This window comes from Leishmania martiniquensis, chromosome 32, assembly GCF_017916325.1.
Source record: "Leishmania martiniquensis isolate LSCM1 chromosome 32, whole genome shotgun sequence".
Classification (NCBI taxonomy): Eukaryota; Euglenozoa; class Kinetoplastea; order Trypanosomatida; family Trypanosomatidae; genus Leishmania; species Leishmania martiniquensis.
In genome coordinates this window covers 605975-630783 of record NC_090167.1, presented here as the reverse complement: position 1 = coordinate 630783, position 24809 = coordinate 605975, and the positions used below count along the sequence as shown (strand labels likewise).

The following is a 24809-nucleotide window of genomic DNA, read 5'->3' as shown; positions in this document are numbered from 1 at the left end:
CCTCCCGGAGACGCACTGCACTCTTCTCCCATCCTTTACCCCTATGTCAGCGCTGCTTTTCTATTTCGGGCGGTGGTTGCTCTCACCTTTTGCGCATGTGAGTGATGGGGGCGACCAGTGAAGTGACACGCACCGGCACACGCGCTGGGGAGCGGTGGAGGGTGGGGGGCGAGAACATGTGTTGTCGCAGCGTGCAATCGTGTAATAGAGCGAAACGCCTCCTTCGCATTGAGTACGGCTCTTGTCATGGGATGCCGTGCTTTCCTGGGGAACAGCGTCATGTATCGGTCCTTTCTTAGGGTGCCTCGGTGTCAATCATTGCCTTTTGTTTCACCGGAAAGCACACACACACACATACATACACGCTTCTCTGTAGTAATTCTTCTCTATTCTCCTCCGTGCGGGTTTTGATGTCGACCCTTCTCCTTTCGGACATGAGCGTAACGACCGAAACGAATAAATGCTTGTGTGTGTGTGTGCAAGAGAGGAGGGAGGGAGAGGTAAAGAAGGGGACATGCAGAGTACCACACTTTCCCCAGCACGCAGCGACAGGCAAACCTTCAGCTGTTGGACAGGGTACCCGTCGCGGCTGCTGCAGCAGAGGGCGACCTACGGGACTAGAGTCGCCCTCGTGCCTTTTGAGCGAGCACATTCCCCCGTCCTCTTCAACTCTCTCTCTTGCTCTCCTCTCCTTTTGTCTCTGGGACCGACTTACCTCCTCTTGCACTTTCTTCTTCGGACTGTCTGTTTTTTTGCGTGTGCGTCAATCAACGCCTCTCTCCTCGCGCACCACCGGCAGCATGAGCCGTGGGGCAGCTGCATAGCGCGCAAGTGAACATTCTGATAGAGGCGCGTCCGCATTTGCCTCGTGTTGTGTATCTCAGCATGAGCGACTCTTTCGAAAGCCGCATGAGCGCGATGCGAGCACGGCTATTGAACCTGTCTCGCACAGTTGAGCAGCAGGAGCAGGAAAAGCTGATGCAGCGGCGTGCCTCAGGGCATCGCTACGCAGTAGAGGAGACGACAGGAAGCGCTGCACTCGCACCAGCCGCAGCAGAGCTGGTATCCTCCATCGCGACACCGCCATGCCCGACACCCGTTTCGAGGTCGATCCCGAGCGAGTATCCATTGCCGCGGGCCAATGGCATTAGCGAGCGGGACGCGAATCAGCGCCTGGACGTGCCGAAGAAAAGCTCTCTGCTTGCGCACCGCACCAGCAGTATTTTAGCGCCGACTGCCCCCATCACACGCGCTCGCGGAGAGGAGCCTGCGCCGAAAGTGCATGCAATGCTGCAGCTTGCACGCCAACACGTCACCATTTCCACGTCTGAGGCTACAATGATAGCGGATGCAGCACCGTTGATGGGTGCCGCGTGTAGCCAGGCGCCCAGCACACCTGCTGCTGTATGCCCGGCAGCGTTCACCTTGAGCGCACTGCCGCACCGCATCGATTTTTCGCACGTGCCACGAAGCCGACCCGGCAGCGCTGCTGGTTTGCCGTCGTACGACTTCCACGAGCGGTTTCCGAGGCCTCGACGGCGTACGGCTTCTCTCGAAGCGAGTGCACAGGCACCGGCCTTGCGCGATCAAGAGGGCCACACCCCATACGGTCGCACGCACGACGAGTCGTGCATCACCGCCGCGCACGCCCCGTCTGATGACAGTACGAGTTCGGATGAGGAGGTATCGTTTGATGCCTTCCGTGTTGTTCAGGAGCGGTTGCGGCAGAAGATGAAGCAGCTCACCACTCTCTCCTCACTGTCGATGGCGCCACCATCAAGGAGAGGAGCTCCTGCCGAGTCTGCTATGTGCGTCGAAGCTACAGAGCACGATGCAGGGCGTTCTTTTAGAGGGAACGACGCATCCGCTGAGATGCGTGGTTTCGATGATTTAAGCCCCTCACCTCGACGGCCGCCGGGTGCGCGGGCAGAAACGGCTACACCGACTCGGTCCCCAGACGCGCATGCCGCGATGTTGCCTGACACTGCACCGCCGCCACCGGCGCCGGCATATGAGCCACATGGCCAAGGCGACGCGTCGATGGAAGTGGAGGTTTTGCCGCGGACTGGGGACACTAACACTGAAAATTCGGGCAGAACCTGCCAGAACATCTGTGCATCCCTCGACGATGTGGCCGAGGGCGGCGACGAGATGGCGGCCATGCTGAGTAGCGTGCAGGGGCGCGTGCCGGCAGCAGCGGCAGGGACGACTTACGTGGCGCGTGACGTCTTCGGCGACCCGGCTGCGCGTCCCGTGAGGGTTTCTCGAATGCCTTCCAGCGATGTGCGTTGCGAGCCGATAGGTGGTGGGCAGCGGGGCGGCTCTCACGAGTTCCAGCCGCCGTCAGCAGGCTCCATCGCTCAGAATTGGCATCGTGGTCAAGGCAAAAGTGGCCGGACTGCGACCAGCACTCCGCGCGGTGTCCCCTCAGCCGCGCGACGGTCGGCGTCAGTATCAGCGGCGCGTTCGTCTGCGACACAGGAGAGGAGTAGGTCCACGGCTGGTGCGTCGCGCAGGTCAGTGCAACAGACGGCTGCACGACCGAAACCGATTTCGCTGAACGTGGAGGCCACAATCCTTTGCGCCGTCACAGGGGCGGAGCTCTTTGCCCTCCTTCGAATGCGCGGGCTCATCGAGTCAGAAGGCAACACGGAGGAGTACCGGCTCCCACCTGCCCGATGCCACCGCTTGTACGTGACACCTGAGGAGCACCGACAGCTGAAGCTGCTTCGGCAATCCTTGCACGCTCTGGATGCGGAGGAGCAGAGTCAGGACGTTCCGTCATATCAGCGCGTGACGATCTCGGCACGGTCACGAAACGCTGAGTTTGTTCCTCCGCCGCCCGTGTCGCGCTATATGACCGTGTGAGCGAAGCCGCCGATTTTTTTTTTGTTCTTGTTGGCATCGCAGCTTGTTCTGCTCGCCTTCGTCGGCTTCCTCAGAAACGCTTTCCATAGACATCTTTTGTTGCTCTCTTTTCCATGAGGGCTCTCTCCTTGGCACTCCAGACGTCGTGCTTCCCACGCCGGAGGATGGGGCTCGGGTTCTATACCCGTTGACCTCCCTCTCCCCCGCTCGCACACCAGATGTCGATGCTTCGAGCGCGTTTGATAAGTAGATCGCAGCCTACTGTGGCGGCTCCCCCCTTGTGCAGCTCCGACAACACACCGGCTGAAAAGACACCGGCGCACAGCGCTTCAGGGACCTTTGCATAGCTGAAAACGGAGGTGCAGGCCCCACGAGACGAAGCTCTGCGGTGTATTCTTTTTCAAATCAACCACAAGTAAGAGATATCGATACTGCGGGGCAGATATATCCAGGGAAGAAAATAGTGGTGCAGCGAAGGTGAGCCTGCGACGCTTGGATGCTCATCCTGAAGGTGAGCACAACGGTCTCTTGTCCGCTCTGCATGCGTGTGCGGGCGCGCATCTCTTTTTGATGAGGCGCTCCACTCTACGCTGATGCTTCTCCATTATACACATGATGTTGGAACGCCCTGGCACAATGGCTTTGTGCCTCCCTTCCCCCCTCCTTCACCGCTTCTACTCCTGCTCACCCGTTTTTCGGTCCTCCCACACAAGTCGCATGAAGCGCTCCTATTTCGCATGCGACCACATGGGCGATTGTGGACGACGGTTATGCTTCCGCAGAGATGCCTATCGTACGACAAGGCACCGAAAAGCGCAGTACGAACCGAGACGGGAGCTCGCTGAATCCAGTAGAGCAGAGCGCTCCTCAGACACAGTAAACGGGGTCTTTGGCTCACCGCTGTGGCAGTTTTTTTCTCCTTTTCAGAAGCTTTGCCCGTCCCCGCCTCTTTTCCGATGCGTAATTATTCGATTTGCCGCGCAGTGGTGCAGAAAAGATGGAACTCAACGGCGGGCGAGTACGGGCAGCGAATTTCAGCTGACACCTCCAACGGCGCGAACGTTCCCTCAACGGTAGCCGTTCTGCCGCCGCCCCCGCGCGACTTTGCGGGGCTGGCAGCCGATGCTGTTTATCCGTGCGCGCACCCCACTGCAGCCTCGTCGCGTGCCGTCAAGCCCAATGAGTGCGTGCAACATTTGCTTCAGAGCGATGGGACAGAGACCGCAGGGAGGGAGGTGGCGAAGGGGTGCCGAAGTGAAGCCAACGCCATCGGCTTTGCAGGTCAGACAGGGCTTGGCGGTGACTGCAATGTTTTGTTGCTGCCAGAGGCAACCCAGGCAGCTGCAGCAAAGTTGCCCCTGACAGGTGAGCAAGCAACTGTGTGCGCCTTGGCCTCTCAAGGCGCATCGCTGTTTATCGGCGGCGATGCGGGGACGGGCAAGTCTCACCTCCTACGTGCCATCGCGCAGAGCCTCACAGCGCAGGGTCGACGCATCGCTATTACAGCCTCTACCGGTATTGCCGCGTTGAATATTGGAGGTAGCACCTTCCACAGCACCTTTGGTGTGCCTTTACCGAACCCAGACGAAGTGATGGAGAGTTCTAGGAAGCCCACGCACACGGACGCCAATCTCGGGGAAGACGACTTCCTCCACGACGGGAGTGACGAGGGTGAAGTAATCGAAGAGGATGAATTGGGGGACAGCTTTCTCACAGGGCCCTCGGCCAGCAATGGTGGACGCTACCGCCGACTGCAGTTCAGGAATACTGGAGTGCTGGCGGACGTGGATGTAGTGATCATCGATGAAGTTTCGATGCTGCACGCGGGCGTGATTGAGTCCTTCGAGCGCGCCGCGCGCCGTATGGCCGGGCGCGACGCCAGTCGGCCGTTTGGTGGGCTGCAGATGATCCTTTCTGGTGACTTTATGCAGCTCACACCCTTTGCCGCTGCTGTTGCTGCTGACCCTCTGAGCAGGCGCCGGTGCCACCGCATCCGTAACGATAAGAAGCAGTCCGGCAAAGATGGTGACAGTCTCGTGTGCCAGCGTGTCAGCCGCGAGGAGGAGGACGACAACGCGCCACCTTTGCTCTATGAGGTGGCGAGCGCCGCCGATTCGGAAGCGCATTTATGTGATAGCAGTGCCGCACAAGCCGCCTCTGAGGCGGATTGTGCGTCGGCCGTGGGAAGGAAAGAGACCGGTCGAGTGATGAGGACCGCCCACTCCAGTCCGACGAAAGGTCGACGCCGCGAGCTGTGGTATTATGACAAGCCCATGTTCGAGAGTTGGTGCTTCCTCCATCATCTCCTCCATGTGCAGCTTCGTGAACCGCTGCGGCAGCAGGATCCCACGTTTGCCGCCGCCTTGAATCGTCTACGGGTCGGCCAGCTCCCCTATCGGCTTTCGCGGTCTGCTTTCCTGAACGCCCCCGTCGAGGATGCCATACGTCTTTTGCCGACGAAGGCGGCCGTCAAGAACTTCAACGACCGCAAGATGCTGGCGCTGGAGGGCGACGAGCATCTGTTCCAAACGCAGCTCACCATGACAGAGGCGACGTGCGCCTCGTCCTTGAGCGCCGTGCCGGAGGGCCGGGAGGAAGTCGGCGCTCGCGGCACGCGCGAAGCCACACTGCTCCTGCACTATCGTTTGTGCTCCCCCATCGGAAGCGCGAGAGCTGCCCTCAAACGCCGAGGGCGACTACGGGATGTGGAGGCAATAGCCGTCGCTCGTGCCCTGGAGGAGGTTTGCCTTTTTCCTCGCGGCTCTGTTCAAGTATACGGGCTGCCCTCTCCGCTGTCTTACTCAGCATCGTTGTCGGCGGCGTGCGTCCGTTGCAGTGGTGCAACGGAGCGCATTGCGGAAGGCCGAAGATCTGCTGTCAAGAGTGTGCTGGAGCTGAGGGGCGGGGTGCTTGGCCCAGAAGACCACAAGTCCACGCCGAGAGACGTTGGATGCGCGAGTGAGCACGCACGAGCACGAATTCAGCTACAGCCTCCGGGCTCTCTGTTTCCGAGAGAACTAGTGCGCGTGGAAGCTGTGGAAGCACGGCAGCTGATGCGCCGACTGCAACCCTTTATGCAGGCACACCTGCGCGATGCTGTCCGGAAGGACACAGTGCTGCAGGATAAGCGGCTGAAGGTTGGGTGTCGTGTGATGCTGCTGCGCAACTTGACGTGCAAGCATGTTAACGGCTCTCTTGGCACGGTGGTGGGGTTTCGATCGTTCTCAGCGTGTACGGATCTGATGCCAGGGGAGATGAGGGTGCATGCGACCCCCGCGCACGTGCTCGCCAGAGTCGCCGTCGACACCACAAGAAGTGGACACGGCACCGTCTCAAATACTGTGCTGGTTCCTGTTGTGCGGATGGATGCAGACGGCAAAGATGTGGCGATTCCGTGGATTACACTGCCCGTCTCAGTCGCGAAGCAGGACTGGTGCTTCACCCTTCGTGTCGCCTGTATCCCGCTGACACCCGCGTACGCCTTTACTGTGCACAAAGCTCAAGGAGTTACGCTGGATTATGCCGTCCTTTTTGATGCCGACAGAATGTTTCCATGCGACCACCTCGTCTACGTGGCGGCAAGTCGCGTCCGAAAGTTCGAACACCTGCGCATGGTGAACCTCTCGCCAGAAATGATATCCGTGCACAAGCCCTCACTCCTTTTCACCCGAAACATCCCAAGCGTCGAAGCGGCGGCGAAGATGTGGGCGTCATGGAGGGCGAGGCCGGGGGCGGGACCATGCTTTTACCTCCCTTCTCACCTCGCTCGCGAGACGCCTGGGTAGAGGCAGCGGCTGCTTCTCCCGATGGCGCCCTTCCCCCCACCCAACCCTCCCGTGGCGACGCGCTCCCGTTGCCTCGAAGGGCTGCCTGGCGGTGCGCCTCGTTTTTTTTTAGTGCGTGTCTGTGCGTGCGTGTTATATTTTCTGTCTTTTCTTCTCCGCTGCGCGAGCGTCCTGCCCACGTCTCAGTATCACAGTGCTTTTCCGCATATCATGTGTGTGTGGGGGAGGGGAAGGAGGCGGGCATAAATACATACACGCACACACACGTATCGATTCCCTGCTTCTGCCTCTGCCACTCAGCGTTCTCCGTTGGGGTCGAGCTGGCAAGGAGGGCGGGGAGACATTCCAGTCGGTTCTCTTCTCTCTCGGCTGTTGTGGCCTCTCAAAGGTCTACCCCACTTTTTTTTCCCGCTTCGTTATGTCACTGCTACATGCACCCTGAAGGGGTAAAATGGACCACAGAAACTTCGGCGTCAGAGGGAAGGGGTGCTGGCGGCGTGCTCAGCGATGCTCCTGTCTTCTGTCGTACTCCTGCGGTGGCGTGGTGCATTGCGCGCCATTGTACCTCTGCACCGCGACGCTCGCTCAGGTGAGCGCGAGCAGAATGCCGCAGAGGAAAAGGGCGAACTCCTGGCGTGGATTCCCTCTGAGAGACGCCGTGCTGCACTCCCCGCGGCGGCTCTACCGCTCCTCTGGCCTCTTCTTCATGTTCTCAATTTCCACCCTTCCTGGCGGCGATGCAGAAGTAAATGCAGTTATCTAGCCCCGCATGCACGCGTTTCCTCTTGGGCCCGAGACATGTTCCTCGCTGACTCGACTGCACCTCCTCTCCTCGCCCTCTTCGCCACTTACTTCATGGCAACCGCTTCTTCCCTTTTGCGCAGCCCTCGTAGCAGCTCTTTGAACTCATTTTTTTATTTTCAGCATCTCTGTCTCTTTCTTTTTCGCCCTTGCGCCTCCCCATCCTCTTTCGTTGGGAGCGCGTGTGATTTTCCGCATACTGGACGTGTCACCCGCACTGCTTCAAGTGTTTATTCTGCTGTGTGTGCGGCGCTTTTTTTTCCGCCGCGTCGCCCTCGTCGTTTTCGCTTCGGCTCCGGCTGTTGTCGACCATTCAGTGGTCTGAGCGACTTTGTCGCGAAAGAGAAAACAAAGAAAAGGGATATACCGCCTGTCTTTCACACTTACGGACGCAGCATACCCTCTTTCATAACATTTCCCCCCTTCACCTCCTCTCCCCGCAAAGTGGTCGCGCTGCATCAGCATGTCCGCGCCCGTCAAGCTCGATGCGGGCTACCAAAGCTACGCTTGGGGCAAGGATGCCTCTTCGAGCTTTGTGGCAAAAATGAAGGGCATGACGAATGACACGTCTGGCAACATGTTTGCGGAGTTGTGGGTCGGCACGCACCCCAACTGCCCGTCCAAGATTGCCGGCGGCAGTGCTCAGTTGCTCGAGGATTTCTTGCGGCAGCCGGAGAACAGCAAACGATATTTCTCGGCCGCACACCAAGCCTCCCCGTTCCGTGGCACTGTCCCGTACCTGCTGAAGATTCTCTCGATTCGTACGGCGCTTTCTATCCAGGCGCATCCTTGCAAGAAACTGGCCGAAGAGCTGCACGCCGCCCATCCGGACAAGTACAAGGATCCAAACCACAAGCCAGAGCTCATTTGCGCCCTGACCCGTTTCGAGGCGCTGTGCTGTTTCCGTCCGCTCAAGGCTATCATGGACTACCTTAGGCGCATACCGGAGCTGAAAGAGGTTGTTGGTGGGGAAATGGTGGTGGATCAGTACCTGAGGGCGCCAGCGAGCGCGCTGCCGGCAGCCGACAGCGATGAGGAGAAACAGGCACTGAAATCGATCATGACCAAGTTGTACACCGCCTCTGAAGAGGTCGTCGCGAAGTCGCTGCGTCTGCATCTTCAGCGCATCCATGAACGGGGGTCACCGTGCGGCGAGGACGAGGTGTTTGTGCGCGTGTACAGACAGTATCCCGACGATGTAGGGTGCTGGATGGTGTACCTCCTCAACTACGTGCAACTCGTGCCTGGAGAGGCGCTTTTCCTGTCGGACAGCGAGCCGCACGCGTACATCAGCGGCGACGGTGTTGAGATCATGGCATGCAGCGACAACGTCGTGCGGGCTGGACTCACGCCCAAGTGGAAGGATGTACCGACGCTTATACGCATGCTGAAGTACGACACGACGGGGCTCGCGTCTGCACGGCACGAGAAGAAGAACAGTGAGGATGCTGCGCGGTGGCAGGTGCAGTATTACCAACCCCCGGCGCATTTCCCAGACTTCTCTCTCTTTCGCCTGCAGTATGACCATCGCACAGGTAGCGGGAAGACCTCCGTGATGTTGCCAACGATCGGCTTGGGCTTCTGCCTGGAGGGATCGGCCAAGGTGAATGGTATGACGGTGAAGGCTGGGGAGTGCTTTGTAGTGCCGTATGGCAGACTGACGTGCCAAGCGGAGGAAAAAAAGGCGCTCGTGTTTGTTGCGTCCACAAACAACTTGGCCAGCATGAAGCTCTCTTCCCTTTAGGATGAACGAACCCATAACGACCGCCACGCCGATGGATGGGCTCCCTCATCATCAGAGCACGCCAGCGGTATACGGGCCCCTCCTCTCATTTCCCCCGCTCCTATGCGCTGTCGGCGAAACAGAAGAGAGAGAGAGGCGAATGACCCCCTTCTTCTCTGCCTCTTGTTTTTTTTTCTTGGACACGCTCTCTCTCCTTTCATAGTTCGCTGCCCGTCTCACCACCGGCCTTCTCTGCTGCCTTCACCTTGCCGAGAGCTGCCAAATGGACCACCGCCACTCTCTCCCAAAGCCCCGTGTGCTTCCCAATTCTTCTTTTTTTCGATTTGATTCCCTGCGCGCTCTCTTTTACTTTGCGGAGTGCGAGAGTGCCTTCTGCGGCTGTCGTGTGCGAGTCAATGATGGAGAGAATGGGAAGGGGAGTTTATTGGCGACAGTTTTCTTTTTTTTTCCTTCTCGGCTAGGTGACCCAGGAAAGTTCGCGAGCGAATCTGAGAAGGGAGAGAGGGATGGGGTGTTCGGCGCGTTGCAGTGACTGGGTGCGACTGCGCGCGGTCTGCCGACAGCATCTGTGGAGGAAGCGAGTGTCTGCATGACGCCGCACATGTTCATCTTTTAGCATGCTCTCGTCCTTTTTATTTCGCTTCATTTTTTTCTTCTGGAAGCACGGCTCTGTTTTCACCCTTCATCATGCTTCGTTGTGATTTGGTTAGGCGTACATGTGTGTATGTGTGTGCGTGTGTCTCCTTTTGCGGCCTCGACTTTGCCCACCTCCCTTGCCCTCATGCGGCTCTCCCGTAACCAATTCCATTCGTGCAAAGGGCCCATCTCATATCGAATCCCACCTACGCGCTCCAAGAATGTGGGCCCTTTATCGGGCCACTCTTTCCCTTTTCCACCAGCAATAACAGCTTCGAGAAGAGCAGTACTTATCCCGGCATCGATTGGCCCTCTGCACCGCCCTCCGTCGCACATTTGGCAAGACGTGATTGCGGCTCATACACGCCTACGCTGCTTCTCTGGATGACTCTCTCTTTCCCTCTCTCCGTTGCTTGTAGGTCCATTACCTTGTTTGCCGCTCTCATCATGCACCCTTCATTGCTTCCTACCGCCAATGGCTCGACCGCTCTTTTTTATTGTTGTACGTCGCCCTTTCCCCTCCCCTTTCTATCTGCATATGGGCGTTCCATTCTTGAGTGGCGGTATGACTCGTGACCTGTTGCTTCTTCGCTGTCCTCCCCGTTGAAGGCTGTGGCTCCGTATTTGCACCCATCCCGGCGTGGGATGCACGAGACATTCTCACGCGCACCTGAAAGCGGAATGTGTGAGCATTCGAATTCTGTGCAGGTGTGAGTTGATGTGTGTGTAGAGGGAGAGGGGGGGGTGACGAAGTGGTGGCGGTGGTGGTGATGCGGAAGAGCCAAGCGTGTCGCTGGCATATGCCGGGGAAGGGGCATCGCTCCGGATGCCGCGCTTCAGAAGTGAGTGAAGGAGGGGGGCGCTGGAAGGAAACGGGAGTGTAGACAATGCGTGTTCTTTCGTTCGTCCGCACCTATCGCATCACTCTTTCCCCGCCGTCTTGTTGAACCAGTCTGCATTCGAGTCAGACTACGTGTGGGAAGGCGGGACGGAGCACTTTCCTCTCATAGCACTCTTCTGTAGCCGCCTCTTGTGCCAGTGTTCCTCTCTGCGGCCACTGTGAGGAACGTGTTCGCTCCGCTCTTCGACCGAGGAGGGCGATGGCTGGGCGCGCTGGTCTTCGCTTCCTGTACTCATGGGCTGCGTTTCTTCTCCCTTCGTCATTGTACGCCTTCGCCGTTCCCTCTTTCCCATCAGCGATTCTGGCCTCACTGCGCCCATGTCGCACAGCATCTCATTTTCGCTATCCCCCCTACATATACACACACACATACACACAGAACAAAAATACATTCCGTTGGCGTTCGTGTGCATCTAAGCTACCGCCTTGGCAGCGCTCGAGTCCGCTCTGGGAGCCGTCCCTTCCGTTGTTTCCTATCACGTGTCGAAGAGACGCCAGCGCTCGTTGGAAGTCGTGCGAATTGCCGCGCGGAGGAGAAACGAGAGAAGGGAAGACGCGGTAACCTCAGAGATCGACGCGCATACGTGCGTTCGGTCATTCTCTACCAAAGCACAAACACACACACACACACACAGACAGACAGACACAGACAGGCAGATCGCCACTAACGGAGCTTTGTAGGCTCCGTTAGTGGGAACACTAATCGACTGAACGCCCCCCTCCTACTCTCCTCAACAAAAAGACGCGCGGGTCAAAGGGAGCGTCCTGCCGGGACAGGTGGAGTTGTGCGTTCTTGCTGCACCCGAAGGGACTCTATCGAACCTTCATCGAGGTGCGCGGGCGCCTCGTTCTCGCAGTAGTTTGCTCTGTATACGTCTGCTTTTGTCTCTTTCGGGTCCCTTGCAGGGTGGTGTCCAGGCGGGTGGGCTGTTGTCGCCTATCAATCAAACCGAAGCCGTCGCTGTGTCGCGTCCCTCCCCCTCCCTCCCGCGACCCCACGTCACGCCTCTGGAGTATTCCTGCATCCGCTTACTGTGGGCAGACACGCTGTCTGCATGGCGTCGATAAAGCGGCAGTCAAAAGAAGTTCAGGATCAGCGCCTACGACAGCTATTAGCACTGCTAAAGCAGCCCTACAATAATGAGTGCATGGATTGCTGCGCACGTAACCCGACGTGGGCGAGCGTGAATCTCGGCATCTTCATATGTATCCGTTGCAGTGGCCTGCATCGCCAGCTCGGCGTGCACATCAGCAAGGTAAAGAGCTGCACGATGGACCTCTGGGAGCCGGAGCAGATTGCATTCATGTCCAGCATGGGTAACCAGCGTGCCAAGCGCGCTTTCGAGGCGACCATTCCCGCTAGCTACGTCAAACCTGCAGAGCGCGAGGCCTCGGCAAACGTGATGAAGTGGATTCGTCTCAAGTACGTACAGCGGCGGTACTACCGGCCACTCCCCCCGCCGACAGCGGGCGCCACCGTTGAAGCCACTGTAGAGGCACCAAAAGACGTGAAGCAGACGACACACGCACTTGGAGATGTTCCGGCGGGCCCGCGTGCACAGCTGAAGGCGCCGAAAAAGGCTGCCGTCAAGGCGGCGCCGCCAACCTTCCCGTCCGTCGAGGCAGCCCCGGCGGTAGCTGAGGTACCCCATCCCGCGCTCGATGCTAACACCTTCCCGCAGGCCGTCTTCGGCGCTTCTTGTGTTTCGCCGCAGAGGGAGGCAGCCATTTTTGATTGGCTACGTACCATCGTGCCTTCTGCGTCGCAAGAGGAGCTCCTGAGCCCGCCTGCGTCGCCGGCGCAGCCGACGTCGGCAGCGCAGAATCCCGTCTCACATGGCGTTTCCTCCATGGCAGATGTCGTGTTCGAGCAGCCGTCGCCGTCCACCTCCTTGACGCCCATCGCCACCATCGGTATAGCAGAGAACGGTACAGCCTCCCCGATGCCTACGACGGCGCCGCATGAAGCCGCAAACACCGGCGCTAAAGTTAAGCGCCGCCGCCCAGCAAAGCGGAAACCGCCGGTACTGCTGAGTGAACCAGTGGAGGCGGTGGCGCTGACTGCTGCTGTACCTGTGGAGGCGGTGGTGGCTGCACCGGTGAATCGAGAGCGAGTCGTTACCCCGACATCCGAGCTGCACCAAGATCCGTTCGCCGACACGGAGCAGGCCGCGCGTGCTCCATCTGTGGCGGAAACGGGACCTCACCAAGAGGCAGGAGTGAGAGCACGGCCACACCGGCGTGGGCGCAAGCAAGCTTCCCCAGAGGATGCGGTTGCGAGCGATGCTGTGCCGTCAGAGCCGTCTTTTCCACTCGTTGCGAGCTCACAAGGCGCCTCCCTGCCGCCTCCTCTCTTGGCTCAGTCAGCGCAATGGGAAATGGCGCGAGTCGATCCAAGGCGCTTGTCACCTCACGTTACGGACACAAAGGAGAGCCCAGCTCAGGGTGGCTGCAAGCTTCACGGGTGCGACTCTCAGCTGCTGCCGAAGTCATCCATGCGACGACCGACGCCGCAGCAGGCCCCTCGCCTTGCGCACGAGCTCGGTAGCGGAGTGGCCTTTCGCACTGCAAACGAGATGGATGTGTCGCCGCCGCTATCTACGCAGGAGCCAATGGCTCTCACCACTGCCAGCCCCTCGGCTGTTGTGGCTACTACTCCGCCGGAGCAGTTCACCCCTTGCGTTCCTCCTCTCACTGGCTCGAGGTGCACGCAGCATGCTGCGGCCATAAGCTCGTCCTCCTCCTTCTGGCGGCTTCCTGTGGCGGCCAGGGCAGCGCCGACTGTGGTGCGCGCGTCTTTGACGCTGCCATCACCAGGAGCACCAGCGCACCTGCGAGAGGGCGCGTGGCAGACGGGCCCACCGATGAAGGCCTCGAGCCAGCCTCATCGCCGGGGCAGCTGGCAGCGAGTAGTGCTGTGGCCGCCAACGCTCGATGAGGGCACGCACGTACCTCATGCGGATCCGCGCCCGTCCCGCGCTCCCCTCTCAGGTGCATTGCCGGCATGTCCACCCGCCTTCGGGCGGGCGATGGCCGCACCATCCCGCCGCGCATTTGCACATTATCGGGGATCACTGCTGTCACCGGTGTTCGAGGATGGCGACACAGAGTTCCAGGCATCACCACCGTCGCCGCTGCGTCGTCTGCCCACAGACAACACTGCCACATCGAACAGCATGCTGAGGATGCAGCAGCATCTGGAGGAGCGACTCCGTGTCCTGAAGGAGCGATTCCTGCAGAAGTCCCCCCGCTGCTAGATCGCATGAGTGAGGAGAGACGCAGCCATGACTGCACATTTCTTTGAAAGGGAGGTGTACGTTGTGGGAGATGGGAATTTACAGAGGGTGCTAGAAGAGGTACTCGATCTCCTGTCGAGCGTCTGCCACGCGTCGCGCGCCCACGACGCCTTTGCGCGCGTACGAGAGTGATTCTCGCCTTACTCTCACGGCACCCACGCTTCCCTGCTTCTGGTCAGAGTAAGGCCGTCGGTGAATCTGTGCGTTTGGCACCTTTGCCATCTGGGCCGGCGACGCTGGTGCCTCCTCCTTCTTCGTGCACGCTTCGGAAGAGGTATGGCGCCTTTGTTTTTTTCTCTCTCTGTTCTGCGTGCGCACTCGCTCAGTGCTCTTTTGCTTTCTTTCTTTTCCCTCTCCAATTCTCCTGCACATCTGTTTCGTCGCTTCCGACGTATTTCTTGGCATCCCCTCACCCCCTCTTTCTCTGCGTGTGTATGTGTGTGGACTCCCTGCGTGGGGAGCAGCAGCTTTGTACAGAAAGCGAACGTCGCTCCCCTCCCCCCTCCTCGCTCCTCTTCTCCTCACTGTCCCTTTCAGGCGCTCCACCTTGTCCACCGACACCCACACCCACACACAGGCGCAGGCAGAGAAAGAAGCGAAGGGGGCATGCAGGGAGTGCACCAGTAGCGCCTCTCGAGAGAAACTTCATCCTTGGCGACCGGGGGACGCATTCGGAAGTGTGGCTGGCAGAGCTCTCTCGTCTCATCGGCAGTCAGTCGTGCAGTTGCTGGCCGCGGCTCTGCAATGTACGGCGAGAAAAATAAACAATATCACCGAAAGCACACGTATGGCGTGCACCGAAGGCCTGCGTAGAGATACAAAGCACGTGTCGAAAGCCTAATGACCTCCGTTTGTGCTGTCGTGCACATACCCTTCACCGCTCCTCTGACTCGATCATTTTCGTGCTTCTGCTTTTGTGTGTGTGTGGGGGGTAAAATGAGAACTCTCTTGACCGGTATTCTCTGTGGATGAGGACATGGATGCCTCTCTGCCCCATCCTCTCCCCTCTCCTCCCCCCTTCCGATGCACACACACACACACCTCTTTTCGCTTATCTTCTCTGTTACGAAGGCGGCGTATTGGATTGAGTGGGTGGTGCCTTTGTGTCCGCCCATCCATTGTCTTCCTGATGTAGATCACCTTTCACATAACGAATGAGAACACAACGCACGAGAGAGCAGAGCGTAGTGGGCGACCGCAGCGAGTCGTCAGTGCAGCAGCCGCTGCCGCCTCGACGGGCGGACAGCACCGCGCCGGCCTCGCACCAGGCACCTCGGCGACGCTCCACATTGCTTTCGAGTACAAGAAAGAGGCTGCCCCTCTCGAAGGCGTGCAGTGCTAGGTCAACCTCGTCCCAGCCTTCCGCGCCATCGAAGGGCCAGTCACGCCGCAGTCGCTCCCCCGTTTTTTGGGGTGCCACATGCGAGGAACCCCTCTACGCCGGCCCCCTAGGAGAGGTGGCTGGTGTAGTTCCCGCCGGGGCAGTCTTGCTGGAAGCGTCTCGACACCGAGACGTGTTTGGTGGCTGGTGGATTAGCACTCGGTGCGATGATGGCACGCTAGGCTGGATTGCTTACTCAGACTCTGCTGAAGCGCCGGCTGATGGTGAAGCCCTTGCTGCGCCATCATGGCACCGCGTGTACGACGCTCGAGATACACTCGCGGCGGCCTCCGACAGCGATGACACGCTCACGTTGCGATCCGGCCTGCCGAGTACAGAGATAAACTGGTGCACGGTGTTGCCTTCCATTTCCTGCGCGGAGGTCTCTCACACTGCGGCAGCTCACTTTCTTTTCGCTGACGCAGAGCTGTACACTTACTATTGGGCCGCGGTTCACCCACAGGAAACGACCAAGCGGGATTGGAACCTGGAGTATCAACGGGCCGTCGAGCAATGGTGGCTTACCGAAGAGTGCGCATACCTCGACGGACCCCTATCCTCTGGTATTCCTCCTTCAGCGCTACCAGAGGCGTCACCGCACGCTCAGGTGGAGGCGCTCCTTGCCGCGTTTAGGTCCGAAGTGGAACGCACTGTTGTACAGATATGGAAAGAGGCGACGATGCCTCCGTCCAGCCGCCAAGTCGCGACACACCCGCGCTTCCCCGATCAGGTGTACTTCCACGGCGGCATCCTGCTGCGGCGGTGCGTGGACACGCCAGATGGCATTCTCGGCGGGGACGAGATGGCGATGAAGTGCGGGCGGGCCATCTATCGCCACCAGGAGATCCTCGCGCATGTGGCGCCGCGCTACGCTTTGCATGTGCCGCTTCACGCCTACTGCACGTTTGGCGGCTTCTCTTTTTTGTGCTCGACAGTTCCCCCATATGGCACGGCAAGCCTTATTGCAGCAGACAGCAGTACAGTTATCGCGGCAGAGGGGAGTGTCGCCGTCTCTCCCTACACATCAGCGGCACCATCGCCGCGACCGGCTCTTGTCTCGGACCTCCTGCACAGGCTTGGGCGCGCTCTCCGGTTTGAAGGCGGTGACGTGCCTCGTGAATGGCGTGTGTACGCCGGACGTGACCGCCGCCTCTACCTGTCGCAGACCCATCGTCTTCTTCCGCCCGTGTTACCACCCCACCGTGCGGACCTCTCTGTCAGTGTGTCGGTATTGCCCTCCACGTCTTCGGATCGGCTGGTCGGGACTTCAGGCGCTGGGTCTCTGTACGCCAGCCTGCTGTGCTGCTGCGTCCGTCCCGAAGTCTTCTTCACCTGGCAGAGGTCGTGGCTGCCGAACGAGTGCGCGTGTTCACCGCAGGCGTCCGTGAGGAGGGCCCTGGATGCACGCACGTGCAAATTAGAGGTGCTTGCATCCCAATCTTACGCGGCGGGTGCGTGGATCAAGTCAGAGGGCATCACGCGTGTGGCAGGAACACTTGGTTTTCAATTCTCTGTGTCTGCACCGATGCTTTCGGTCGAGTCCTGCACCATGTGCGACGGTGACATCGACGCGAACGAACTGCGCTTCGTCGTGTGCACAAACGCCCTGCAGTGCTGCTGTGCTTGCATGCATTGCTATACACGACTGGTATTTGAGCACCCGACTGGAGACGGTGCCCTTGCCGACCCACTGGCGCAAGCGTGTCCGACTGCGGTGCGGTGCGGTGCGGGATGCCGAAAGGCGGGCAGCTTCGTCATGGTTCCATCGCTGAGCGATTTGATGCACGCAAACGGACTCAACTTACGGTACCTGGCGTACGTACTGCACCGTCTACCGCGTTCGACGCGCACTGCGGTCGAGCACTGGTGTCAAGTAGAGCTCGTGGCGCGAGCGGCGAAGCACCTCCTGCAGCAAGACCTCCGCACTGCCACAACCCCCGCTGAAGCACGGTCGGTTTGTACAGCTTTTTTCACCTCGCTTCTGCAGCCAGCAGGTGCCATCTCAGAGCGATTCTGGCGCACCCGCTTGGGGCCAGCGCTTCAGTCGCGCTTTGTGGGCGCGTGCGAGCCTTTTCGCCTCTCTTTGAATTCGCTTCGACTCGTGGCTGAGCGTGTTGCCTTCTTGGCAGGGGTGACGTTATCGGACTCGTGCCTGTCTTCCTTGGCAGTGCTTTCTGCGACGGCGAATTCAGCGGCATCGTCTCACGGAACTGATTGCGAGACTGGCGCTCGACATCGTGAGTCAGAGTCTGTGATGGCCGCTTCGTCCGAGGCGGAGACTGATGCCTTCATCGAAATCGAGCACATCGGGCCACGAACTCGGTTGTTTCCCGCACCGCGCTTAGCACCCTCGCCGCTTTCTACAGCCGTAACAAAGGATGCGGGTGCCGAAGAGAACTCAGAAAGGAGTGCCTCCGTGAGGGGCCTCGCGGAGCGCCTTCTGCTCTTCTGGGTCGGGTACACCCCGGAAGGCGCCAATGACGCCCAGCAGCCCTTTTACCTGAACGAGTCCCTTCTGTATACGGCCCTGTGACGACTGGGGTGAGCAGAGATGGGGCAACTTGTGCATGGGGAAAAAAAGTGTGCTGCTGCAGCGATAGATGTTTTTGTGGCGCTCCTTTGCACAGGGAGGCCGCCGCGGACCGAGACGTTTTCCTGACCGCCATGTAACGCCGCTGCTGCGGAGACAACGAAAGTGTAGAAGCCGCTTGGCCCCGGTTTTTTTTTCGCCTCCCTCTCCCTCTTCTTCTGCCCCTTCTCCCCAACTCAGCAGGGCGCGTGCGGCTGCAGCACCTCTCGTCCTCGTAATGGCCTCCTCCTCGGCGGCGGACTGAAAGGCAGAGCTTGGGCGAAGGGGCCCTCCACGTTGCACGCAGGTTTCGAGGCGCGAACCGCTCCCGCATAGCTGCAGCATCTGCGTAGAGGAGGGGCATCGCTGAACCCGTGTGGTGGTCGGAATGGGGCGAAAATAGTAAAAAGAGGCGGCTGATGCATCCGTGTGTGCGAGCTGCAAGCCTCTATGCCACCATGCAACGCGCTGCAATACATCTTTTTCCCCGTCTCACCGCCGTTCTCTCTCTTTCTCGAGGCTAACGCATACGTGTATAAACGTTGCAGCAACAGTGAAGCTGAAGGCAGCTGAATCGCTGCGTTTTCTGTCTGCAGCCATCCGTCCCGCGACAAAGAGACCACAACAGAGCATACGAACTGAGATTTACAGCCGTCCCTCCCTTTCTCCCCCACCCCCACTCCCTTTCAATCTTCCCTCTCAGAGACGTTTCCGCCTCGCTTGTGTTTAGTTCGCACCCGTTCAAGGCTGACCGCGAAGCAGACGCTGCGCCGCTCCGTTACCCAGCGCATTGCCTTCACGCTCTGAAGCCCTCCGGCGGCAGATTGTCGGCGCGCTTCGCTTCTTCCTTCACACCGACAGATTTCGCCTTCTCGCGTCCCGACCTTTTCTTTTCACCCCTCGCTAGCCACTCTTTTGCAGTCGACAAGTTCACGCCCCCTCACGTGATCTGGGGACGCTAGGATTACCCTTAGACACACCCAGACCTCTTCCTCCACCAAAGCACGGCAACTTTCAACATGGCAATCACCGCCGCGGCAGCCTCTACGGATGCGCAGGCCATCTTCTCTACACCCATCGGCCGGCCCAAGCACGCGGCGAACACGGCGTCGGTGAAGCCTGTTCTCAAGCTACCAGTTGCAATGGGAGCCGTGCGCCCCACAGAGATACTGTCTGAAATGAAGGCGGTCAACAGCTATCTCCAGCACCTCGCAGAGCACCTTCACACATGGGTGGACTCTAGCCCTTACCCAGGCGCGTATATATCGAGATCGTCTCCGACCTCTGCCAGCGCGCGAGGAGCGGATGTGAGCGACGCAGCTGGCTTTCCCGCCGCTACCCCACGCTCGCTTCAGCGGCGCGAGGCTTCAGAGCGAAATGCGCTTTACCTCCTTCAAACAGTGATCGAGAACACACGACGCCTCGCCATCCAATGCCAGAGTGAGGTATGGACTGTTGTGAGTCGCGGTACCACCACAGGCAACGCCAGCGCCGTTAACTCTGGTCAGACGTCTTGCGGGATAAGCAACTCAGGAGCACCCTCTGATGTCGCGAAGCATAGCCTGGATGCCTGGGTCTACTCTCGCGAGGTCGAGGAGCCTGGTGTCTCCCTCATTCGCATAATGAAAGGTTCCCCTTCGCGTTTTACCCTGGTGCCGCCCCCGGCGTGCGGTGAGGTGCGAAGCTCGGGCGGTACTCACGCGAGTACTGAGATGACCTCACCCCGACTCCCCGACGGCGTCGCAGAGCACCCGAAACAGCGGCCGTGGCCAGCGGAGACCTTCTGCTACGTAGCTCACGTCGAGTTCAAGCGTGGGCGACTGCGTCGGTTCGCGAGTCCGGTGACCGTGAAGGTGGGGACGTACGTCATTGTGCCTGGCGACCGCGGGTACGACTGCGGGCTCGTGGTGCAGTGTGCTTTATGGAATCCGCACAAGAAAGCCTTTGAATCAGAAACCGTTCAGTCGCTCGACCCAGGCGTGCTGCTTCCGGGGAGGTTTGCGTACATCATGGAGGTTATCCGCGTCGCTACTGACGAGGAGGTGCACCGCCTGCATTGCGAGCACGTGAGCATGGAGAGGCTGGCGCTCGCGACGTGCCGTGAGATCGCTGACCGTCTTCATCTTCCTATGGAGGTGCTGGACTGCGAGTACCAGTTTGACGGAACGAAGATCAGTTTCTTCTTCGATTCCTGTGAAGTGATTGATTTTCGCCGGCTCAACAAGGAGCTATTTCGCATCTTTAACGCACGCATTTGGATGCAAAATACGAACACGGCAGTGCGCAACGTGGCGCCGCAAAATATGGTGCCACCACGGCGAGCGCGTCGGATTCACTGCGGCTTCCGAGGCGCCTCGGCACTGCACTGAGGAGATGCTCTCGATTGTGCATTGCTCCTTTATTCCGCTGAAGAAACGCCGGGGCCTCTTGAAACAGAAACGGGCTTTTTTTGTGATTTATTCCGCACGACGCATCTCTGCTGCATCTCTGCTTCTCCACCCGTTTTCCCTTTTCGCTCTCTCCGTGGGGATTGTCTTTGTTTCCATTGGGGCTGAGCGGCGGGTCGACAGCGCTCCTCCCCCCTCCCCCCAACTGCTCTTGCCGACTCATCGTCACTCTTTCCTGTTCTCTGCGCCATTCCCTCGTATAACCGTGCCATGCTGCCTCTCTACTCGGCGCGCATCTGTTTAAGTGTGTGCAGTGCGGAAGAGAAGAAGGACAGGGAAGCGAACGCTCCTGAAAGCCAACTGCCACCGTGCCTTACACAGTGGTGCGTCCGCGTCACATACGTGTGAGGGGCACGCGGCGCGCCAGGACGGAGCCTGCGTATGCTTTTGTCGGTTCTATTTTTTTTTGATTACTTTCGCCGCTGCAGTATTCCTTTCTCTGTTTTATGTTTGGTGGCTCTGGCCCAGCTTTCTTGCGTTGTGGGGGCGCTTTAGGGCGAAAGACGCTGCAGAGACGCCCAGAAGAAAAGCGGCCTTTCCCCTGGCCACGCGTTGGGGAGCGGGGAGGGGGGCAGACAAGCGACCTGCTTTCCTTTCACGGCGTCGTCCCCCTGCCTTACTGGAATGTGTCTCGAAGGGCGGCTGCTCTCCTCCTCTGCCGCCTGTTGGCGCCCTCCGACGCTCAATGGACGGCACGGCGCACTTACCCTTCCCTCCATCACGCGTGCGTGTCTTTGATTTTCGGTTGTACATAGCCCTCGTCCAGACAGTGGGCACGCAGAGAAAACGAAATCGATACGTAAGCGCATGGGCCCTCATAGCGTACGAGTGAAGAGGATGCATGGCCGTGCTTGAAACGAGGCCATGTGATTTGCAGATTAGTGGGCATTCTTCTGCACATATGTTTTTTTTTTTTGCGCCTTCGTTTCGGCAATAGGGCCGCTCTCCCTCAACTCCACTGTTGATCTCCTGCCTTCGACTCGCTCTTCCACTTTGGATGCCTCACCTCCTGTCTATGGTGTATCACCCCCGAGCTTGACTGCACATGTTCTCTTCTCGGGTGCGTGTGGCCAGCGTTCGTGGTTCTCTTTGGGTTACGAGACGCTCTCGGGACTGAAGCTACTTCTCGAGCCCATAGGTAAGGATGTAGGCCCGAAAGGCTCATCGAGAGCCGCTTTCACGGAACAGCGACCATGTACATGGGGCGCAGGCACATCGCCTTCATCAAAAGCGATCACAGAGCGTTGGAGCGAAAGGTAGAGGTGCGTGCTCCACGGTTCGCGAAGCATACGGCGCTTCGAATGTCTGCCTGCAATGCTATCCTGCGGGCGCCCCAAAGACTCACTTGCGAAAGGCAGCCATTGAGACCTTTCCCCAGCATACTCGCGGGTGCGTCAGAGGTCATCGACGAAGAATGCGCCAGAACGCATCGTCGAAAAGCAGGCGCACCGAGAAACTCAGTCGTGCGCGCAGGTGCTCCTCACGCTAGCTCTGTGCCGAGAGTAAGCAGATGTGCATAGGAGCTTTATTCGTCGTTCTGGTCCTTCTGGTGCAGAGCCCCCACCAATGACCTTGTGTAGCATACCCCGGCTGTTGGCGTGAGGGCAGATCTCGCTGGCGTGGAGGCCCCTGGTGTCTTTCTCGAAGACATCGCGGGTGGCCTCCTTCCTTCGGGGTGGATCATGGCGACTGTTCCCCCCCCGAGGCGAAGGCCAAAAGAACATTGCGTACTTCAAGTGCAGGAGGTATGTCGAGCATCGTTTCTTGTCCGCGTGCACGTTAACATCGAAGCGATTCGCATAGCTCTCGCGAGATCAATTCTTGACACTCTTCGCATGTTTATTGTCGGCATAGCGCTTCAAAGCTGCAGATGAGCGGAAAGATGAACCTATCTATATATATCTCTATCTATACATATATATTTATATATATGTAAATTGTTTTTGTACATCTGCTGCCGAATTTAGCGGGGAACAGGACGGATACTTTTTTCTTAGTGTCGTAGGGCATAGCTTCCATCGTGGGGAAAGGTACCACATCACTGCGCACATACGTGGCTCCAGGTCTCATAAGTCTGTCCTTGTGGGGGGGGGCTCGGTGAGTGATTACTTGGAGAGAGAAGGGGGCATCCTCCCTATGAAACCTGTCAACAGCGATGCTTTCTCCTGTGGCTTCCCAACGAATGCTCAAGGATTCGGCTTCCAGAGGCGGGTTAGTAGCAACGCCTCGTTTTATTTCCGTTTGCCTTTGCCCCACGCCGATTCCCCCTTTTCACGGATCATGGCACTGTCGGCGAGAGTGTCTCGGAGGTTGCCTTCTTCGGTCCGCATGCCGGCGTCCCTTTTCATCGCTGTCTGTCCGCCTTCGTCCTTCTCTTCACGAGCATACAGTGTCGTGAGCACCTGCGAAACCACCTCTCTCTTTTCTCTATGCTTCTCCCACCCTCACATAGTGCACGGCTGCGCCCTGCGTTTGGTCGTCTCACCACCTTTCTTGGTCAATGTCTGAGCTGCGTTGTGCGAGTTAGTGTCGCTGCGCGACCGCAATGCAAGGTGGAGTTGCAGCAACAGTGAAGCGTCTACGGAGCAGAGTGTCTTCTTTGGTCCGCCATCTGTCCTTCTGCATGCGACCGTTGCGTGCAGCTCTTCTCCTCAAGCGACGGCTTTCCGCTTGTCATTGTGTGCACCTTCGGTGAGCTCAACAACGATGACTGATAAACCCCTCAGGGTCAGAGTTTAGTGTGTGTGTGTGTGTATGCGTGCACGTGTGTAGAAGTACGCGGTGGATAGGGGAGTGCGAGGCCGGCCGCGGTAAACGAGTTGCGGGAGAAGGTGAGACTCGACCGCAATGAGGGCATGATCGAGCTCCTCTTCCTAGCTCTCTCTACTTACCTGGTACAGGCAGCTTTGTGCCCTCAGGCACTCTGCCTCTACCATCGGATAATAATGAGTAGTGGAGGGGAGATGATGGGGTGGCGTATACGTACGGTCCGCTCCCTCGTGCCCAGCGAGAGGCGCTGGCGCGACGTGGGGACTTTTTCGGCAGGAGTCGGGACTATTGGTCTGCTTCCTTGACCTCTCTTAGAAGGCATCGATAAAGTCGGCGTGCAGAGAGGGGGAGCGCGGTATCCGTCAAAGAGGCGAAGCACTTCTTTTGTGTGTGGGAGGAGGCCTCACTGTGTCTTGGCAGTCCAGGCGCTGCCCGCGAGGAGGCAAGCCATGCCTCTCGTTCCCCCACTGCCGTCATGGAGTCAGCAGCACCGCCGGTGTTGGAAGGCTGGCGATGCCCCCCTAGAGAAATATGCAACATGCACTCCGCAGAAGCTTTCACGAGCACCCCTCCAAAAAAGGGATAGGCCAGCCCAACTTCGGCGAGTCGCAGGGTTACAGGCGCGTTCTACTGGCAGCATCTCGTGTCCTCACTGCTGTCAGACACTGGGAACGTGGAGGCGGGTTGCGCTCATAGAATCCTGGGGCTTTATCACACCATTAGCCGCACGCATCCGTGAGGGTGCCCTCCAAAGCCTCTATCCCCACCACTGCTGCCTGTCGCCACGGCCCATAGAATACGTGGTCCACCTGCATCCGTTCCGAAGGTATACTCAAGTCGCCCTATCTCTCCTCTTGCTTCTTTCACGTCGATTCGTATGGCTTGATGTGCCTCCCCATACCGAACACGGCCATCTGCATCACACCACACTACACGCATGCAGCGCACCCTACCCGACACTCGTCGAGGTGACGCGCCAGTACACGGAGACATCAACAAAGGGCATCCAAGCACAGACACTGCTCCTCCGATCTCTGCGGGTGCGCTCAGCGTACGGACTCGCTCTTCTCTGTTCTTCGTCGCTGATTCTGCGCTCAGACTCTCTCTCTCGCTCGTTCTGCTCCAGTTGTGTAATAACTCCTTTCACGCCAGCAGAGCTCGCGCGTCGGAACATTTTTTGTTGTTCATGTGAAGGTTCCTGTGAGTGTATAAGCGCGTATTTGTGCGTGGAGGAGGGGGCGGATTGGATTTCGAGTCGCTGCTGCAGAGGAGCGTAAGGCTTCTCTCGTCAAGGGCTCTTTCTCAAGTGCGCTTCATATCTCGCACGGGGTCTGCACGCTGTTTGCCGCTCTCCCCCTCCCTCTCTCTGCTGCTGCTGCGTTGGTCTCCTGTTTTTGTGTGCCGCGCACGTTCTTCTCACCATCGGCGTAAGTCAGCATTGTGCTTTACAGGTTTGCTGTCGTAACCGTCTTGGCAGTCGTGCTCTCTCGCCATAACTGTTTCGACTATTCTCTTTGCGTGCGTGTCGGTCTTCTCAGGGCTCTCTCTCTCTCTCTCGACATCTCTGCTCGCTTTCTGTCCCGCGACGCGTACGCGGGCTCGCACGTTCTTC

The 24809-nt window shown here is 58.7% G+C and overlaps 6 protein-coding genes across 6 annotated transcripts; all 6 read left to right on the top strand.

Annotated features, from left to right (window-relative positions):
- Nucleotides 1–885: 885 nt before the first annotated feature.
- LSCM1_01806 (uncharacterized protein) lies at nucleotides 886–2868 on the top strand (the record flags this gene model as incomplete). Its single annotated transcript, XM_067319406.1, has 1 exon — nucleotides 886–2868. One exon carries the CDS (start codon nucleotides 886–888, stop codon nucleotides 2866–2868), a length of 1983 nt encoding a protein of 660 aa, XP_067175955.1.
- A 956-nt stretch (nucleotides 2869–3824) lies between these two features.
- On the top strand, nucleotides 3825–6653 carry LSCM1_01805 (uncharacterized protein; the record flags this gene model as incomplete). The annotated part of the gene is made up of 1 exon (XM_067319405.1): nucleotides 3825–6653. The coding sequence occupies one exon, from the start codon at nucleotides 3825–3827 to the stop codon at nucleotides 6651–6653; it is 2829 nt and encodes a 942-aa protein (XP_067175954.1).
- A 1264-nt stretch (nucleotides 6654–7917) lies between these two features.
- On the top strand, nucleotides 7918–9198 carry LSCM1_01804 (uncharacterized protein; the record flags this gene model as incomplete). The annotated part of the gene is made up of 1 exon (XM_067319404.1): nucleotides 7918–9198. The coding sequence occupies one exon, from the start codon at nucleotides 7918–7920 to the stop codon at nucleotides 9196–9198; it is 1281 nt and encodes a 426-aa protein (XP_067175953.1).
- A 2592-nt stretch (nucleotides 9199–11790) lies between these two features.
- Nucleotides 11791–13992, top strand: LSCM1_01803 (uncharacterized protein; the record flags this gene model as incomplete). Its single annotated transcript, XM_067319403.1, has 1 exon — nucleotides 11791–13992. One exon carries the CDS (start codon nucleotides 11791–11793, stop codon nucleotides 13990–13992), a length of 2202 nt encoding a protein of 733 aa, XP_067175952.1.
- Nucleotides 13993–15185: 1193 nt separating this feature from the next.
- Nucleotides 15186–17945, top strand: LSCM1_01802 (uncharacterized protein; the record flags this gene model as incomplete). Its single annotated transcript, XM_067319402.1, has 1 exon — nucleotides 15186–17945. One exon carries the CDS (start codon nucleotides 15186–15188, stop codon nucleotides 17943–17945), a length of 2760 nt encoding a protein of 919 aa, XP_067175951.1.
- A 1055-nt stretch (nucleotides 17946–19000) lies between these two features.
- On the top strand, nucleotides 19001–20350 carry LSCM1_01801 (uncharacterized protein; the record flags this gene model as incomplete). The annotated part of the gene is made up of 1 exon (XM_067319401.1): nucleotides 19001–20350. The coding sequence occupies one exon, from the start codon at nucleotides 19001–19003 to the stop codon at nucleotides 20348–20350; it is 1350 nt and encodes a 449-aa protein (XP_067175950.1).
- Between the last annotated feature and the right edge of the window lie 4459 nt (nucleotides 20351–24809).